The sequence below is a fragment of the Quercus robur genome, chromosome 9 (genome assembly GCF_932294415.1).
Source record: "Quercus robur chromosome 9, dhQueRobu3.1, whole genome shotgun sequence".
Taxonomy (NCBI): Eukaryota; Viridiplantae; Streptophyta; class Magnoliopsida; order Fagales; family Fagaceae; genus Quercus; species Quercus robur.
In genome coordinates this window covers 18,342,573-18,362,630 of record NC_065542.1, presented here as the reverse complement: position 1 = coordinate 18,362,630, position 20,058 = coordinate 18,342,573, and the positions used below count along the sequence as shown (strand labels likewise).

The following is a 20,058-nucleotide window of genomic DNA, read 5'->3' as shown; positions in this document are numbered from 1 at the left end:
ATTAAACACAAGGAGACAAGATAAATTTTAAATCTAAAATGGACTGACTAGTGACTAGAACTCCCATTTCACATTTGAGTGGCCCAGCATCACTAGACCAACCATTTGTTTTTAGGCTAAGCTATTTGCAGATTGCATTTATTTTATTTTACAAACATGGTATTTAAACTTTTTTGATTATTTAATTATTCCTTCGAATATATGCAGTCATTTTATTTTACACCCATCAAATTATTACAAAGAGGAATCTCTTAAGAATATTTCCAAGATACTAATAAGAGATTTCGAACCAAGATTTCATAAATATTATAAGACCTTAAAAATTACTTAACCAACATTCAAGATTTCGAATCAAGATTTCATAAATATTATAAGTCCTTCAAAATCACTTAACCAACCTTCAAGATTCATTTCTTTTCATATATTGAAAGGAAGAGCACTGCGATGTGACGCATTGCGATATGACGAAGATTATGCAAGTGCACGTAGCACCAAAATATGAAATTAGTTTGGTAATTGAGATTAGAGTGTCAAAGGATAGAAATGTCAGGGCCGGTCACCGACCGCACACTATGGGCAAATGACACAAAGCTCAGCGTGCAAACGCACCAAAATGGGATTTTCCTTTATGAAATTTAGTTTGGTAATTGAGATAACAGTGTAAAAAGATAGAAATGTCAGGGCCGGTCACCGACCGCACAATATGGCAAATGGCACAAAACTTAGTGTGCAAACAACACTAAATTGTCGAGGAATATTTATAGTGGATTCATTAAAATAAGATTTGCAGTACAGCTTTTTGTAGCTCCCGTGGGTTAGTGTGTGGCTGACTTCACCAATCAACAGGCACCACATACCCTCTACAACATTCTAGAAAGTCATACAATTAATGCACACGACACAACTTCTACCATTTGCCAAAATGGCAGTGTGTAAGCGGTTTGAAAATAGAACTATTAATGTTAGAACTCATAGATTTAAGTGATAGTGATTCGATATCACTCTCAAATTGTTATCTTAGATTCTGCCAATAGCAAAGTGGAATGGATACAACATTTTCATGTGAATAGACAGGTTGACCTGTTTGGTAATGCTGTTTAAATAACAATTTTTAGTATTTAAGTATTACTATACGTATTTTTACAACACTTTTTACTCACAAATATTTCCACAATACTTAAACAACAATATTAAAAATCTATTACTGGAAGAGAAGTTTTGTGTGGCATTCAAAAAACTCTATAAGGGTTGTGTGACACAATTAATGAGTTACACATAAAATAATACCATAAAGGAAATAAGTATTACACTTAAAACTTAAATGGGATTTCATAAACAAGAAATCATAAAAAGATTTTGTTTACTTTCTCCAAAATTTTATGAAAAATCTTTTTAACTTGAAATGAATCTATTTCATGGTCTAAATTAAATATTACAAACTAAAATTGTATCTATTTATTACAATAATATTTATTTATTTTGCATTTAAAGTGGACTTAGAAAGTATAGCTAATTGTGATAATAGGCATGTTGAAAACAGTAAACGAATTGTGAAAACTGACTTGCTTTCCCCTCTTCCACTATATATATCAGCCTAATGAGCTAACTAAACCAATCATTCACACTCCTCAAACTCAGATTCCCCTAGTCCACAACAATGACTTCTTCTAATAAGCTCTTGTTCTCTCTCATTCTCGTTCTTTCTTTTCTTAGCTCTCCATCTTTTGCTGATGACCCTCTGAACACTCCTGTCTCTTCAGGAACCATTTGCAAGTCTACCCCAGACCCTTCTTTTTGCAAATCTGTGCTGCCTGATAACCACACAGCCAATGTCTATGACTATGGCAGGTTTTCAGTCCATAAATCACTATCCCAATCCTACAAATTTCTTAAATTAGTGGACAAGTACCTTAGACACAGTTCCACTTTGTCAAGAACTGCAATCCTTGCTCTTAAGGATTGTCATTCACTTGCTGAGCTGAACATAAACTTCTTATCAAGCTCTTTTGATACTGTGAGTAACACTAATGACACTCTATCCAGCTCCAAAGCTGAGGACATCCAAACCTTGCTTAGTGCCATTTTAACCAACCAAGATACTTGCTTGGATGGCCTTAAAGCCACAGCTTCAGCTTGGAGTGTGAAAAAAGGTCTCTCAGTCCCACTCTCTAATGACACTAAATTGTACAGTGTCTCTTTAGCTCTTTTTACCCAAGGTTGGGTTCCAAGAAAGAAGAATGGGAAAACATGGCACCCAAAGAAGAAGCATATCAATAAGTCAGTGATTTATGAGTCAATGAGTCGGAGAAAACTCATTCAGATAGGTAAGGATGAAGAGGTTTTGGTAAGAGAAATGGTGGTTGTGAACAAAAATGGAGAAGGGAATTTCACCACCATCAATGATGCCATTAATGCGGCACCAAATAACTCTGCTGCTAGTGATGGATACTTCTTGATTTATGTCACTGCTGGTGTTTACCAGGAGTACTTGTCAATTGCAACCAACAAGCCTTATTTGTTGATGATTGGAGATGGTATTAATCAAACAATAATCACAGGCAACCGAAGCGTGGTAGATGGGTGGACAACTATGAGCACTGCAACTTTCAGTAAGTACTAAGTATCAAAAACTTGAATTACTTATATAATTTAGCTTAACTTTTTAAATTTTGAGGTACCAAAATCAAACTTACACCAAATTTCAGAGACAAAAAGTATAATTTACTATCAACATTTAAACAAAAACATTTGTCATCAGAGTTTTAGGATATTAATAAGCTTTACATCAATGTTGCATTGCAGCCGTGAGAGGACAGGGGTTTATGGCAATGAACATGACTTTCCGAAATACAGCAGGAGCAATCAAGCAGCAAGCCGTTGCTGTACTAAACATGGCTGATTTGTCCACATTTTTTAGCTGCAGCATTGAAGCGTACCAAGACACCTTATTTGCACATTCACTAAGGCAATTCTATAGAGATTGTGATATCTATGGGACAGTAGATTTCATATTTGGAAACGCTGCTGCTGTTTTCCAAAACAACATCTTCTATGCCCGGTTGCCAATGAAAGGACAATTCAATCCCATTACTGCTCAAGGCCGAACAGACCCGAATCAAAACACGGGTATTTCAATCCATAATTGTACAATTAGAGCTGCATATGATTTGGCTTCAAGCAATTTCCCAGTGAAGACATATCTAGGGAGGCCATGGAAGCAGTATTCTAGGACAGTTTATGTGCAATCTTTCATGGATAGTTTGGTAGAACCTGCTGGTTGGCATGATTGGAATGGAGATTTTGGGCTAGACACGTTATATTATGCCGAGTATAATAACAGAGGCCCTGGTTCCGACACTACAACAAGAGTTACATGGCCTGGTTACCATGTGATTAATGCTACAGATGCTGCTAATTTTACTGTTTCCAACTTCTTGCTTGGGGATCATTGGTTGCCTCAAACTGGAGTGCCTTACAATGGTGGCTTAATATGAGCAACGCTTTGGATATAGCTAGTTTCATGTCATTTACTTAGTGTGTTACAATGTTTGTTATGCCCAATCTTTCCTACACAAAGTTGGTAATGTATTTTGGGAAGTATTCATAGCAAAACCACACGTGTCAGTATATAAAACCATGATCTTCCTCCATCAAAAAAAAAAAAATATGATCTTTCTTTTTATGGTAATAATCTATTGAATTTTAGCAGTAATTATAATTAAGAAAATGTATTTTTTTAAAAATGTATATTAATTAGTAGTGCATTGCCATTCAGACTTTGATTCAAGACCAAAAATGCCCATAAGTTTGGTCAATCGATAAAGGTGGGTGTTGATTCTCTTAGCCGTGCACGTCTATACAATATATTAAAATGAAAGCTCGATGAAGAATTTAATTAGATTTTAATTTTTAGTAAGTCTAATCACATAACAAATTTCATAAAATTATTTTTCACAATTATTAAGTTGATAGGTTGTGATTAGTATACAATAAAAGTAATAACAATGGTAGTACTAATCACAATATATTACTTCAACATATTGTGAAGAAAAAAAAAATTATTGTGTCTAAGCATTGTCGTTTAATTATACTATAATTTTGTACCAAGTGTCATTTTAATTCCTCTCTATTTTGATGTCAAGTACCTTTAAATTTTACATGCACTCTAATTTTGTGTCAAGTATCATTATCCTTCTCATTATGTTTTAAATATTTTCAAGTGTTTATAGTAAATTCATGCATATAAATTTATAAAGTATTTAAAAAAAAAAAACTCAACTAGAGTTTATAATGCTTATATTTGTTTTTTGATAATACCCAACCTTCATTAAACAACAAGAGAAGCACCATCGTTTCTCAATTGCTTAACAACAACTAGAGGAAGAGAGTATTTGTTACAATATCCAAAAAACCTATGAGCAGCAGCAAATTTAATAAGGGAACGTGCAACACAATTAGCATCTTTCCTAACCCAACTAAAAACAATCTGGACAAAACCTTTGCTGGGTTCAAACACTAACAAAATGATGTAAATAGACCACTCTGTAGAGGTTAACCTGAATTTAAAGCATCAACACATTGCCTAGAATCTTCTTCCACAATAATATTCTTAAGTCCCTCAGATTGTGCAATCTGTAATGCCCAAATAAAAGCTGCAGCTTTGGCCAATAGAGGGTTGCACAAGACGTTCTATTTTGTCGTTCATAAAAAAAAAAAGACACTCTATTTTGTCCAAGTCATAAGTACCTCACCAAAAGCATTTTCAGCTACTACAGCCAAAGTAGTGAAGGTATTTGTGACAATAGCATCAACATTGAGCCTGACTACATTTGATGAAGGAGGGAGCGATCTACAAACTTTATCTAGGTCTTGTTCTTTGTGGTGTACAATTTCTGTAATCAAAGAATACTGGATAGCCTTGTTGCAATTGTTTTGGATGATGACTGGTAGATTGACCTCCCTTTGAAAAGCGACAACGTTTCTAAGATTCCAAAGGGCCTCAAAAGTAATGGCCATAAGTAAGGAGCATTGATTGGCTTCCTCCTTAGATTGGTAAAACTAAGCTGGAAGATCCACCACCAATTTAATGATATCTACATGGTTGTTTATATCCAGATTGTCACTTCTAATTCCCAAGGGGCCTCCAATCCATATAGCTCTTTTGCCACATGATAATATAAGAACAAATGAGAATTGTCCTCCACACAAGCATTACATAAGCAACAAGATTTGTTAGTAGCCCCAATTCTCTGTCCCAGCTTCTCCTTTGTAGGCAACATGTTTGATCCTAGCCTCCATGGCTCCATAGGAACATTTTAACTCTATCATGAACTTTTAGCTTCCATAGTTTGTTCATGGTAGAGTTTGGGTAGTTACATTGAACTCTTGACTTACCTTGTATACAGATTTCACAATATATACATATCTTATATATAAAAAGCGCCAATAACCGCTACAGTGTTTTGGTACTGCACACTCAATGGGTTTGTACTGTATAAGTACTGTAGTGGTAACAGTAGCTACAGTTCAACTGTAGCTACAGTAGTTACATTTTTTTTTTTTTTTGTCTTCCGTTTATACCTTTTTTTTCCTTTTATATATATATTTTTTTACTAGACAACAAATTTTACAATATTCTTACAATTATTGAGGTATCAATTTCTTATAAGTCAAAATAAAATAATAAAATATGAAACTGTGACCAATCACAATTGAAAATAAATGTTTTATAAAAATATTGTGACACTTGTTAGGTAAATGTGTAAAAACTACCGTACTTTTGGTTTGTTCAAGTGGCACTGTAGCTACAGTAGCTACAGAGTTTATTTATTTTTTATTTTTAGTCTTCCGTTTGTACTTTTTTCTTATATATAAAAAGCGTCAATGTCCGCTACAGTGTTTCGGCACTATACACTCAGTGTGTTTGTACTGTGTAAGCATTGTAGCAAATTGTAGCTACAGAGTTTTTTTTTTTTAGTCTTCCGTTTGTACTTTTTTCTTATATATAAAAAGCGCTAGTGCCCACTACAGTGCTTCGGCACTGTACACTCAGTGTGTTTCTACGGTGTAAATACTGTAGCTGTAACAGTGTTTTGGTGAGGCACATTGCGCTTTTTTTTTTTTTTTTTTTTTTTTTTTTTCAGTTTCGAACAGTAGCTACAATTCAACTGTAGCTACAGTAGTTACAGTTTTTTCTTTTTTTTTTTGGCCTTTCGTTTGTACCTTTTTTTTTTTTTTCCTTTTTTATATATATATTTTTTACTAGACAACAAAGTTCACAATATTTTTACAATTATTAAGGTGTCAATTTCTTATAAGTCAAAATAAAATAATAAAATATGAAACTATGACCAACTACAACTGAGAATAAATATTTTGTGAAAATATTGTGACACTTGTTAGGTGAATGTGTAAAAACTACCGTACTTTTGGTTTGTTCAAGTGGCACTGTAGCTACAGTAGCTACAAAGTTTTTTTTTTAGTCTTCCGTTTGTACTTTTTTTTTAAATATTTATAAGAACCCGAATATTTATTGTTATACTGACACAACAAATTTCACAATATTTTCACAATTATTGAGGTGTTAATTTCTTATAAGTCAAAATAAAATAATAAAATATGAAACTGTGACTAACTACAACTGAAAATAAATGTTTTGTGAAAATGTTGTGACACTTGTTGGGTGAATATGTAAAAACTACAGTACTTTTGGTTTGTTCAATATGTACTGTTCATCGCTTTTTTTATTTTTATTTTTTCCCAGTCATTGATTTGTGCTCTTTTTTCTATAGTATTTTTGCACTGTTTATTAGCATTTTTCACTGTTCATCTACAGTTCTATTTTGGTTAGCCACTGTTTTTTTTTTTTTTTTCCCCTTTTATATATATCACTTTACATCCAATGTTTTTGCACTATGAGCGCACTGTAGCTACAATAGTGCTTTGGTTTCGTGAATCTTTTTTTTTTTTTTTCAACCCTTTTGTTTATTCAGCTATAGTGCCTAAATTTTTTTTTTATTCAGTAATTGGTTTGTGTGTTTTTTTTTTCTTTTAAATATTGATGTAAGCTGACATTTATATTATTATACTGACACAACAAATTTTACAGTATTTTCACAATTATTGACATGTCAACTTCTTACAAATCGAAATAAAATAATAAAATATAAGTTTGTATACAATGCTTCAGTAGCCAACTACAACTGAAAATAAATGTTTTATAATAAAAGTGACTATGCCACTACAATGCTTTAGTACTATGCATCCAAAGTGTTGGCACTGTGCAGCACTGTAGCTACAACAGTGCTTTAGTTTCGTGAGTCATTTTTTTTTTCAACCCTTTTGTTTATTCAACCGGCTGCCTAAAGTTTTTTTTTTTTTTATTTATTTATTTTTTTTTATAAATATTGATATAAGCTGAAATTTATATTATTATACTGACATAACAAATTTCACAATATTTTCACAATTATTGACGTGTCAATTTCTTACAAGTCGAAATAAAATAATAAAATATGAGACTGTAGCTAACCACAACTGCAAATAAATGTTTTAAAAAAAATGTTACAACACTTATTGTTATCACAATATTTTCACAATTGTTGAAATCTCCTTTTCTTATATATCAAATAAAAAATATGCTAAATCCACAACATTTTAACATTAATTTCACAACAAATCATAGGTAAGCTATTATTGATGGATAGCACTAAAGTTTTTTTTTTCTTTCTTTTCTTTGAAATGTTTATGTAAGTTGGCATATATATTGTTATACTAATATAACAAATTTCACAATATTTTTATAAATATTGAAGTGTCAATTTCTTACAAGTCGAAATAAAATAATAAAATATGAGACTGTAACCAACCACAACTGAAAATAAATGTTTTGAGAATAACAATAACAATGTTATCAGTTTAAAACCAATAATAACTTGTCATTTATAATTTGTTCTAAAAATGTTATGAATGTAGCATTTCTCTCAAATAAAATAAAAAAAATATCTATTCGGATCCTAAAAATAAAAATATTGTGAAAATATTATGATATTTTGTTGTATTCTTAAACTTCTTTTTTAATATAATCAAATTAGATAAGTCAAAATTCACGATTTCATACACAAAATTTATATTAATTTTTTCACTACTGGAGGCAGCACGTGCCGCCAATGTTAGCGTATATATAAAAGTTAGTGGTCATAAATTAGTTATAATCCTTGGAATACGAGTCTTCTCATTGACAACCATGAGCCACTCCTTTCCACTTCTCCAAAAAAAAAGACAACACCCCTCATTGCTGTGCTTTATTGTCGTTGATAATCCAATCTACTCTTATGCAATATAGAGTACTTTGAACGCCAAATTAATTAATTCATGTTTTGTATAAAACAAAAGAAGACCATTTTAATATTCTCACGTTTGCAATCTTATAAGAATAAAATTTCCTGCATTCGTGTGGGGGAATGGTCCCAGAAAAAAGTTGGGAGGCCAATAGTCCTTTGCAAGTCTGATTTAAATTGGGAAAATGAATCATCAAACAAATGTGGCTCTATTTTTTTTTTTTTTTTGAGAATCAAAAGTGGCTCTAAAAGGATAGGGAAACAGTGTATCATTCTTACTTTCCACTAATTAGTCATGACTCTACTATAGTCTATAGACTTTGTAGACAGATAACATAAAAATGATTGACATGATGTTTAATGGTACTGGGGATGGCAACTGATAATTGTATTGTAAAGTCGGTAGAGTAAAGTCAGCTCATGTGTATTCTCGACTCTTATCTCCTCTTCAAAGTGGAAAAAACTTATATGAGATATGAAATTAAATGATAAAGATGAGAGAGAAAATAAAGGGGTGCCGTGAGAGTACTAAGATAGAATAAGACAAGTGTTTTGAAGATAATAAAAGAGTATTTATAAAAATAAATAAATTTTAAATATGATATGCATACAAAATTAAATTATATATACACACTCTACAACCTAGGCATGGTGGGATGGGACACATAAAATCTCTCTTTTCTTTATCTTCTTGCCTAGGCATGGTAGAATGGGACATGTAAAATCTCTCTTTGCTCTATCTTCTCTTCGAAGTAAGGAAAAACCCTCATACGATAGTGTAGCCGACGGGTCAAGATATTTTGGCCATTTCAATTGGTTCAATAAAAAATTAATCACTTTTTGTCTATCACTCATATAAAACTTCTCTCACGCACTTAGTCATTGGAGCCTCCTTGGCCAGCCTCCAAGCTGTAAACTGAGTTTTTTCTTTCTCAGTGGGGTGCCTATCAAGTTTTCCAGGAATTCATCACTGTTTAGTTATCGTCAAAGTCATTATTATGGTTATGTCTCTTCCCTAAAATTTCACCCACCTACAAAAATCTTATAGCCATGACTATTCTACACACGAATTAAAATTACATTTAAATCCCTACAGCCAGTTTCTTTAAAATAAAAATAAAAACAAAAACTAAAAATAAAAAAATTGGCAAGGTATGTGTTGACTCGACTTGGAAGTTAAACGGGTTAAGTACAAGTTGACCCATTTTTGCTTCGAGTCTAAAATCTCATGTAGAGTCGGGTTTTTTTCTTATGGTTCGAGTGACGTTAACGGTCCATGTCCAATTTTTGTTTTTAGGTATTAAGAATCCATAGTTCTAGTAAATTTTACTCATTGTGATCTAAGCTTTGGTTTTATGTGTCACTAGTGAGTAGGGACCTTTTTTTATAAAAATTCAATGGTTACAAACTTACAATAGTAGAAAAAGGGGATTCGAACTCTAGTTCTCCTAATAATGAATATCAATATATATTATTGTACTAGAAAGCTCTTTTTTTGCACATGATTTGATTGTGTTGGGGATATTGGACTTGCTTGATTGTGTTTCTATAAGTTGTTAGAGTTAATTAACTGTGTAAATATATTCAAGTATCAATTAGAAAAAGATAGAAAGTATGCTGGACAAGAATTAGGATCATTTGTGAACAATTTGGGTATCCCCTCTTAAAGCTCCATCAAGAAGAAGAGAAAAGAATTATAAAGACTATGAAAGAAAATATAATAGAAGTAATGCATATAAAACATATAAAAAAATACAAAAAAGAAGATCAAAAACAATATAACTTTATAAGAAGAAAACTGATAAAAAAAACCTGCATGTTACAAATGTGGAAAAGTAGGTCATTATAAGAATAATCGCAGAGTCAAAAACAAAATAAATGAATTGAATATAAATGAAGAATTAAAAAATAAATTGTTAAGCATATTATCAAAATCAGAAAGTGATAAAGAATATTAAGATGAATTATTACAACATAGAAAGAAGTAGCTGAGTTGAAAACCTATCCACAGAAAATGAAAGTGGAGTAGAATTATGTGTTTGTAAGAATAAAAATAGGGATAATTACAGATTACCCACCTGTGGTTTAGCCCGAATTTAACTTACCCACCTGTAGTTTCATTTTTTACACTTTACCCACCTATCCTTTCCTCTGTTACTACTCTGTAACCCACCTCCCTTTCAGATGTTACTCTAACACATTTTTTATCAAAAACAAAACCCAAAATAGATCAAACACTCCTCTTTCTCCCAAAACACACTCCCATCCACGCATACAAATTTTCAGCATTTTAAGCTTGGAGAGAGAGAGCTCACAGATCACAATAAACACAAAACAAATGTTCCACCATGGGTATGGATTTGGTTTAGAAACGCGATCTTGATGGAGGCGAATTATATTGATTCAGTGTCATCGCCGAGCCCTAGCTCCACCAAGCCACGTCCCTCTCGAAAGTCTAAATCGGCCAAGGAGAATGCGTTGCCATTCGATTTGACCTCCATCCCCTCCAAATCCAAGCCATCATTGGCTATGGCGGCCAAATTGAAGAGTCCATTGCCCTCGAGGCCACCTCCTTCAAATTCTCACAAAAGGAAGCTCAGCTTTGAAGGTCATGGGTTCGATTTAGGAAATCGTTGACCGATTTGGTGGTGGATCTGGTGATTCTGTGGGTTCTGGGTTGTTGTTTAGTTTTGAAATTTTCACTTTGCTTCTATTATACCCAACAAATCAAGTAATTTTTATTCTACTGTTCATGATGTTGTGATTTTTTCTGGAGGGTTTGTTGTTTGGCTTTGAAACCTTCCTCTCTCATATCTCTATTCCCTTGGCCAATCTTTGCCAATCCTCCCCTTGGGTGTTGCCAATGTATATCCAGTGGCTTTGTGTGAGTGAGATCTTGGATGTTGAAAATCAAAACTTTAGAAATTAAGTGCTGGACATTGTTGATCCTCCTTGTTGTCATGTTGTAAACTGTGTTATGCTTTGATTTTAATAAATTTCTTAGTTCAGGCACAAAAAATAAGTATAAGGAAGAAAACGAAGAACAGAAGCCTTTGAGAGAAAATATTTGAGTGGCTGATATTTGAGTTCTGTTGGCAGAGAGAGATTTTTAATTGGCAAGTATGGTTGGCAGTTAACCAGGTTTTCAAACTAAAATCTTTAACTATGCCACTACTCTCTCTCTCTCTCTCTCTCTCTCTCTCTCTCTCTCTCTCTCTCTCTCTCTCTCTCTCTCTCTCTCTCTCTCTCTCTCTCTCTCTCTCTCTCTCTCTCTCTCTCTCTCATGGTTTTTGCTTGATTTGATTTGTATTAGTTTTCTGGGTATATGTTCTTCATGCTTGTGAATTATGAGAAACCAATACCATATTTTAATCTTTTTTTTTTTGGGAGGAGAGAGACATAAAATGGGTGTAAAAAGACTTATTTACTCCTCTTTTTTAACAAAGGTGGGTAACAAAGACTAAACGGAAGTAACCTCAGGTGGGTAAAATGTCAAAAATGAAATCACAAGTGAGTAAGTTAAATTCGGGCCAAATCACAAGTGGGTAATCTGTAATTATCCCATAAAAATATGTGAATGTGTAAGAAACTATAAATACTCTAACAATTAACAAAATAAGAATAATTTAATTAATTGACAAAATTGAAGATCCGAAATCAAGAAGGAAAATTTAATAAAATTAAGCCAATCAAGCAAACCTGATAAAATAAATGAAAAACAAACATGGGCTAGACATGGCTTGCATATTAATGAAGCCTATAATATTGACATATACATAAACTTTTTTACTCATACATATTTCTACAACACTTAAACAACAATACTAGAAATCTCTCACTATAAGAGGAGTTTTGTGTTGCATTCAAAAAACTCCATAAGGGTTACGTGTGACACAATTAATGAGTTACACATAAAATAATACCACAAAGGGAATAAGTATTACACTTAAAACTTAAATGGGATTTCATAAACAAGAAATCATAAAAAGATTTTGTTTACTTTCTCCAAAATTTTATGAAAAATCTTTTTAACTTGAAATGAATCTATTTCATGGTCTAAATTAAATATTACAAACTAAAATTGTATCTATTTACTACAATAATATTTATTTATTTTGCATTTAAAGTGGACTTAGAAAGGATGGTTGGTTCTGATAACAGGCATGTTGAAAACAGTAAACGAATTGTGAAAACTGACTTAACTTTCCCCTCTTCCACTATATCTATTAGCCTAATGAGCTAACTAAACCAATCATTCACACTCCTCAAACTCAGATTCCCCTAGTCCACAACAATGACTTCTTCTAATAAGCTCTTGTTCTCTCTCATTCTCGTTCTTTCTTTTCTTAGCTCTCCATCTTTTGCTGATGACCCTCTGAACACTCCTGTCTCTTCAGGAACCATTTGCAAGTTTACCCCAGACCCTTCTTTTTGCAAATCTGTGCTGCCTAATAACCACACAGCCAATGTCTATGACTATGGCAGGTTTTCAATCCATAAATCACTATCCCAATCCTACAAGTTTCTTAAATTAGTGGACAAGTACCTTGGACACAGTTCCACTTTGTCAAGAACTGCAATCCTTGCTCTTAAGGATTGTCATTCACTTGCTGAGCTGAACATAAACTTCTTATCAAGCTCCTTTGATACTGTGAGTAACACTAATGACACTCTATCCAGCTCCAAAGCTGAGGACATCCAAACCTTGCTTAGTGCCATTTTAACCAACCAAGATACTTGCTTAGATGGCCTTAAAGCCACAGCTTCAGCTTGGAGTGTGAAAAAAGGTCTCTCAGTCCCACTCTCTAATGACACTAAATTGTACAGTGTCTCTCTAGCTCTTTTTACCCAAGGTTGGGTTCCAAGAAAGAAGAATGGGAAAACATGGCACCCAAAGAAGAAGCATACCAATAAGTCAGTGATTTATGAGTCAATGAGTCGGAGAAAACTCATTCAGATAGGTAAGGATAAAGGGGTTTTGGTAAGAGAAATGGTGGTTGTGAACAAAAATGGAGGTGGGAATTTCACCACCATCAATGATGCCATTAATGCGGCACCAAATAACTCTGCTGCTAGTGATGGATACTTCTTGATTTATGTCACTGCTGGTGTTTACCAGGAGTACTTGTCAATTGCAACAAACAAGCCTTATTTGTTGATGATTGGAGATGGTATTAGTCAAACAATAATCACAGGCAACCGAAGCGTGGTAGATGGGTGGACAACTATGAGCTCTGCAACTTTCAGTAAGTACCAAGTATCAAAAACTTGAATTACTTATGCACCATATTCTATACACTTTAGCTTAACTTTTTAAATTTTGAGGTACCAAAATCAAACATATATACACCAAATTTCAGTAATAAAAACTATAATTTACTCTAAATTTTATGATATTATCAACATTTGTCATCAGATGTTAATAAGCTTTACATCAATGTTGCATTGCAGCTGTGAGAGGACAGGGGTTTATGGCAATGAACATTACTTTCCGTAATACAGCAGGAGCAATCAAGCAGCAAGCCGTTGCTGTACTAAACATGGCTGATTTGTCCACATTTTTTAGCTGCAGCATTGAAGCGTACCAAGACACCTTATTTGCACATTCACTAAGGCAATTCTATAGAGATTGTGATATCTATGGGACAGTAGATTTCATATTTGGAAACGCTGCTGCTGTTTTCCAAAACAACAACTTCTATGCCCGGTTGCCAATGAAAGGACAATTCAATCCCATCACTGCTCAAGGCCGAACAGACCCGAATCAAAACACGGGTATTTCAATCCATAATTGTACAATTAGAGCTGCATATGATTTGGCTTCAAGCAATTTCCCAGTGAAGACATATCTAGGGAGGCCATGGAAGCAGTATTCTAGGACAGTTTATGTGCAATCTTTCATGGATAGTTTGGTAGAACCTGCTGGTTGGCATGATTGGAATGGAGATATTGGGCTAAACACATTATATTATGCTGAGTATAATAACAGAGGCCCTGGTTCCAACACTACAAAAAGAGTTACATGGCCTGGCTACCATGTGATTAATGCTACAGATGCTGCTAATTTTACTGTTTCCAACTTCTTGCTTGGGGATCATTGGTTGCCTCAAACTGGAGTGCCTTACAATGGTGGCTTAATATGAGCAACGCTTTGGATATAGCTAGTTTCATGTCATTTACTTAGTGAGTTACAATGTTTGTAATGCCCAATCTTTCCAACACAAAGTTGGTTATGTATTTTGGGAAGTATTCATCGTAAAACCACACTTGTCAGTCTATAAAATCATGATCTTCCTCCATCAAAAAAAAAATAAAAATATGATCTTCCTTTTTATGGTAATAATCTATTGTATTTTAGCAGTTAATTATGCTTAAGAAAATGTATTTTTAAAAAATTGTGTATTAATTAGTAGTGGCATTCAGACTTTGATTCAAGACCAAAAATGCCCATAAGTTAGGTCAAATCGATAAAGGTAGGTGTTGATTCTCTTACAAGGTCCAAGGAAAGCCACGCACGTCTATATAATATATTAAAACAAAAACTCGATGAAGAATTTAATTAGATTTTAATTTCTAATAAGTCTAATCACATAAAAAAAATTTCATACAAACATTTTTCGTAACTATTAAACTGATAGGTTGTGATTGGTATTCAATAAAAGTAATAACAATGGTAATACTAATCACAATATGTTACCTCAACATATTGTGAATATATATATAATATTTTTTGTGTCTAAGTATTATCGTTTAATTACACTCTAATTTTGTGTCAAGTATCCTTCTCATTACGTTTTAAATATTTTCAAATGTCTATAGTAAACTCATGCATATAAATTTATAAAGTATTAAAAAAAAAAAAAAAAAAAAAAAAAACTCAACTAGAGTTTGTAATGCTTATAATTGTTTTTTGATAATACCCAATCTTCATTAAACAACAAGAGAAGCAGCATCCTTTCCCAATTGCTTAACAACAACAAGAGGAAGAGAGTATTTGTTACAATATCCAAAAAACCTATGAGTAGCAGCAAATTTAGTAAGGGAACGTGCAACACAATTAGCATCTTTCCTAACCAAACTAAAAACACACGGGACAAAACCTTTGCTGAGCTCAAACACTATGAGGATAACCTGAATTTAAAGCATCAACACATTGCCTAGAATCTTTTTCCACAATAATATTCTTAAGTTCCTCAGAGTGTGCAATCTGTAATGCCCAAAGAAAAGCTGCAGCTTTGGCCTATAGAGGGTTACACAAGACATTCTATCTTGTCCAAGTACCTCACCAAAAACATTTCGAGCTACTATAGCCAAAGTAGTGAAGGTATTTGTGACAATAGCATCAACATTGAGCCTGACTACATTTGACGGACAGAGCCATCTACAACCTTTTTCCCTTTGAAAAGCAAGCGTTTTTAAGATTCCAAATGGCCTCAGGAGGAATGGCCATTAGTAAGGAGCATTGATTGGCCTCCTTGGATTGGTAAAACTAAGCTAGAAGATCCATCACCAATTTAATGATATCTACATGGTTGTTTATATCTAGATTGTCACTTCTAATTCCCAAGGGGCCTCCAATCCATATAGCTCTTTTGCCACATGACAATATAAGAACAAATGAGAATAGTCCCCTACACAAGCATTACATAAGCTGCAAGATTTGTTAGTAGCCCCAATTCTCTATCCCAGCTTCTCCTTTGTAGGCATCATGTCTGATCTTAGCTTCCACAGGAACATTTTAACTCTATCGTGAACTTTTAGCTTCCATAGTTTGTTCCATGGTAAGAGGTTGGGTAGTTATACAGATTTTACAATATATTCATATGTATATATAAAAGTTAGTGGTCATAAATTAGTTATAATCCTTTGAATACGAGTCTTTTCATTAACAACCAAGAGCCACTCCTTTCCACTTCTCCAAAAAAAAGACAACACCCCTCATTGCTGTGCTTTATTGTTGTTGATAATCCAATCTAATCTTATGCAATATAGAGTACTTTGAACGCCAAATTAATTAATTCATGTTTTGTCTAAAACAAAAGAAGAACATTTTAATATTCTCCCCCTCAAAAAAAAAAACATTTTAATATTCTCACGTGTGGGGGAATGGTCCCAGAAAAAAGTTGGAGGCCAATAGTCCTTTGCAAGTCTGATTTAAATTGGGAAAATGAATCATCAACCAAATGTGGCTCTAAAAGGATAGGGAAACAGTGCATCATTTTTAATTTCCACTAAGTATTCATGACTCTACTATAGTCTATAGACTTTGTAGACAGATAACATAAACAGGGGCGGCTTGATGCATTTGGGGGCCTAAGGCGAAAATTGATCATCTTATTTAGATGTAAAATTACTACTAATTAACATGAACTACAAAATTTTTTTTTTTTTTTTGAATTTTTAAGACAAAAAAAATTTGACAAAATTTTTCATACTTGTTGATGTGGTAGATTGATAGTGGTAAGTACAACAGTAGTATTAGTGGTAGATTTAGATGAAAACTAGTAAAAGTTTGCTAATTAAACTCTTATTATTATTCTTTTATTTTTAGAAGTGCAACATTCACAATATTTTTTACAACAAATCCTAGATTTTAAACTGTTTTTTGTTTTTTATTTGAAAATATCACTATAATTATTTTTTTGCCATCAACAATAGGCTGTAATAACTTGCTACTTAACATTAGTTGTACAAGTGTTGTGAAAAATATTGTGGACGACGTTGCATTTTTCTCTATTTTTTTATTTTTTTTTCATCTAATAAAAAAATTTATTTTATTTATTGATTATAAATAATCCTATTGGTTAAAATTTAGGGGCCTTTTTTTTACTTGGGGCCTTAGGCGGTTGCATTTTTTGCTCCACCATAGAGCCGGCCCTGAACATAAAAACGATTGACATGATGTTTAATGGTTTAATGGTACTAGGGATGGCAACTAATAAGTGTAGAGTAAAGTCGGTAGAGTAAAGTCAGCTCATGTGTATTCTCGACTCTTATCCCCTCTTCAAGGTGGAAAAAAATTACACAGAATATGAAATTAAATGATAAAGATGAGAGAGAAAATAGACGGATGTCGTGAGAGTGCTAAGATAGAATAAGACAAATGTTTTGAAGATAGTAAAAGAGTATTTATAAAAATAAATAAATTTTAAATATGATATGTATACAAAATTAAATTATATATACACACTCTACAGCCTAGGCATGGTGGGATAGGATGTGTAAAATCTCTCTTTTCTTTATCTTCTTGCCTAGGCATGATAGAATGGGACGTGTAAAATCTCTTTTTACTCTATCTTCTCTTCGAAGTAAGGAAAAACCCTCATACTATATTTTGGCCATTTCAATTGGTTCAATTTTTTTTTTTCTTTTTTGAAAAACAAAGACACACAATGGGGGAGGGAATGACTCATTCCGAATGAGTACAATTTTTTAGATTTGTCTGTCCGTTTCATTTCATTTTTTTGGGCTTTGGGTGTTAGAGAAAGAGACTGAGTAGTCAAGGTTGGGCTTTATGGTTTCTCTTTCATAGGCCCAGACAAGTTGAACTATAAAATGCTGTGTGGCAGTTGGTTGCCTTAGCCCAATAGACACACCCATTTATTAGACTGGGTTAACAGCTCCCTTGGGCTTTTGAGAAGCTGGGAAAATAGGCCACCGTATATGGTTAAGTAATCAATATTTCACTAAGTGACAAATGTGTAGTCGCTTTGGCCGAGTGGTTAAGGCGTGTGCCTGCTAAGTACATGGGGTTTCCCCGCGAGAGTTCGAATCTCTCAGGCGACGAGGTTTTTGCACAAAAACAGTTAGGTGTTTATTTTTCTTTTTTCTTTTTTTGAGGGGGAGGTGTTTATTTTTCATAGAAACTAGTCAACTACAGCACCGCAAATTCCAAACTTGTTTTATAGTATATCACTATGAATTATTATGCCTATATCGTCGGTCAGATTTAAATTAAAATTTCATTTTGATATGAACATATCATGTGATGGCTCTAGTTCAATATTTTTAGCAACTTCAATAATGTTGCATATGCATTTCCCCGTTAGTTTCCTACCCCAAACTTTAATTTGCATTGGAATTGGCCAATGAGAAATTTGAGGAAATGTTTCTTCCTAATCAAATCCAAACATTTTGTTTAATATATATATATATATATACACATACACATATATCAGCATGAATTATGTCTAGAATTTCAGTTTCAATTTAAAATTTAAATTTTGATGTTTTAACTACTATTAAATATCACATATAATATGAATATATATCAAGTTAGGGATCAAATCCGGTAGTTCAATGTTCTCAGACCTCTATAATATTGTTGCAGGTTCCTATCAGTTTCCTTCCCACCTCTCCACCCCAAACTTTAATTATATTTAATTTGCGTTGAAATTGATCACAACTTTGACTTACTAATGATCGAATTTGATGAAATGGATGATGGACTCCATTTCACATTAACACGCACAACTGCACAAGAAAAATGAATGAAGGGTGCTCTCTCGATGGTCAATTGATCCTGTTAAAGATTTAAATGTCTTATTAAAGTGGTTTATAAGTTTATGAAATCTTGAAAGTGATATTGTGCATATATTGTCCGTTAGATTTAAATTAAAATTTCATTTTGATATGAACATATCATGTGATGGATTTAGTTCAATGTTTTCAGCTACCTCAATAATGTTGCATATGCATTTCCCCGTTAGTTTCCTACCCCAAACTTTAATTTGCATTGGAATTGGCCAATGAGAAATTTGAGGAAATGTTTCTTTCTAGTCAAATCCAAATGTTTTGTTTAATATATATATATATATACACACACACACATATATCAGCATGAATTATGTCTAGAATTTCAATCTCAATTTAAAATTTTCATTTTGATGTTTTAACTAAATATCACATATAATATGAATATATATCAAGTTAGGGATCAAATCCGGTAGTTCAATGTTCTCATACCTCTATAATATTGTTGCAGATTCCTATCAGTTTCCTTCCCACCTCACCACCCCAAACTTTAATTATATTTAATTTGCGTTGAAATTGATCAATCTTTGACTTACTAATGATCGAATTTGTTGAAATGGATGGACTCCATTTCACATTAACACGCACAACTGCACAAGAAAAATGAATGAAGGGTGCTCTCTCAATGGTCAATTGGTCCTCTTAAAGATTAAATGTCTTACTAAAGTGGTTTATAAGTTTCCGAAATCTTGAAGGCCATAGTTCAATGATAATGGTAGTTTTTGTAGTATTTTATATTTGTGGTTCGAACTTTACTTCTACATTCACACCGTCCAGTCATCTTTAAAAAGTTTACAAAATCCTCAATCAAGCTACACCCATACCTCATTCTCAAAAAAAAAAAAAAAAAAAGAAGAAGCTACACCCATACCTAACAAAAGCATTAGCACGATTGTTTGTTTTCAACGGTGCACCTGTCTCTAGAAGTCAATATAGATTTACTTTCATACTCCTATTATGAATATATATATATATATATATATATATATATTTTTTTTTTTTTTTTTTACTGTGAAGATAGACCTATTATGAATTAATCTCATTGAAAAAAGTATTACTTTTTACTTGCCCTTTTAGACTTAAGAGACCATTCCTCCCTCACTTCCCACTTCCCCCCACAACTTTCTTCACCAGATAGGCCCAAGTATCCGACCAAATCCTGTAGATCTGCATCAAAAGTAACTAT

The 20,058-nt window shown here is 33.0% G+C and overlaps 1 protein-coding gene and 1 non-coding gene across 3 annotated transcripts; both read left to right on the top strand.

Annotated features, from left to right (window-relative positions):
• The first annotated feature begins 1,603 nt into the window (after positions 1-1,603).
• On the top strand, positions 1,604-14,658 carry LOC126698922 (probable pectinesterase/pectinesterase inhibitor 41). Of its 2 annotated transcripts, XM_050396440.1 has the most exons (3): positions 1,604-2,150; positions 13,127-13,585; positions 13,791-14,658. In XM_050396440.1, exons 1-3 carry the CDS (start codon positions 1,658-1,660, stop codon positions 14,480-14,482), a joined length of 1,644 nt encoding a protein of 547 aa, XP_050252397.1. In that variant the 5' UTR covers positions 1,604-1,657; the 3' UTR covers positions 14,483-14,658. The 2 variants fall into 2 exon arrangements, with proteins under 2 accessions (XP_050252397.1, XP_050252396.1); XM_050396439.1 differs by lacking the exons at positions 13,127-13,585; positions 13,791-14,658 and adding an exon at positions 2,803-3,682 and having other exon boundaries at positions 1,606-2,609.
• Positions 14,659-18,043: 3,385 nt separating this feature from the next.
• On the top strand, positions 18,044-18,125 carry TRNAS-GCU (transfer RNA serine (anticodon GCU)). The gene has a single exon. It is a non-coding gene; the product is annotated as a tRNA-Ser (tRNA).
• Positions 18,126-20,058: the final 1,933 nt, after the last annotated feature.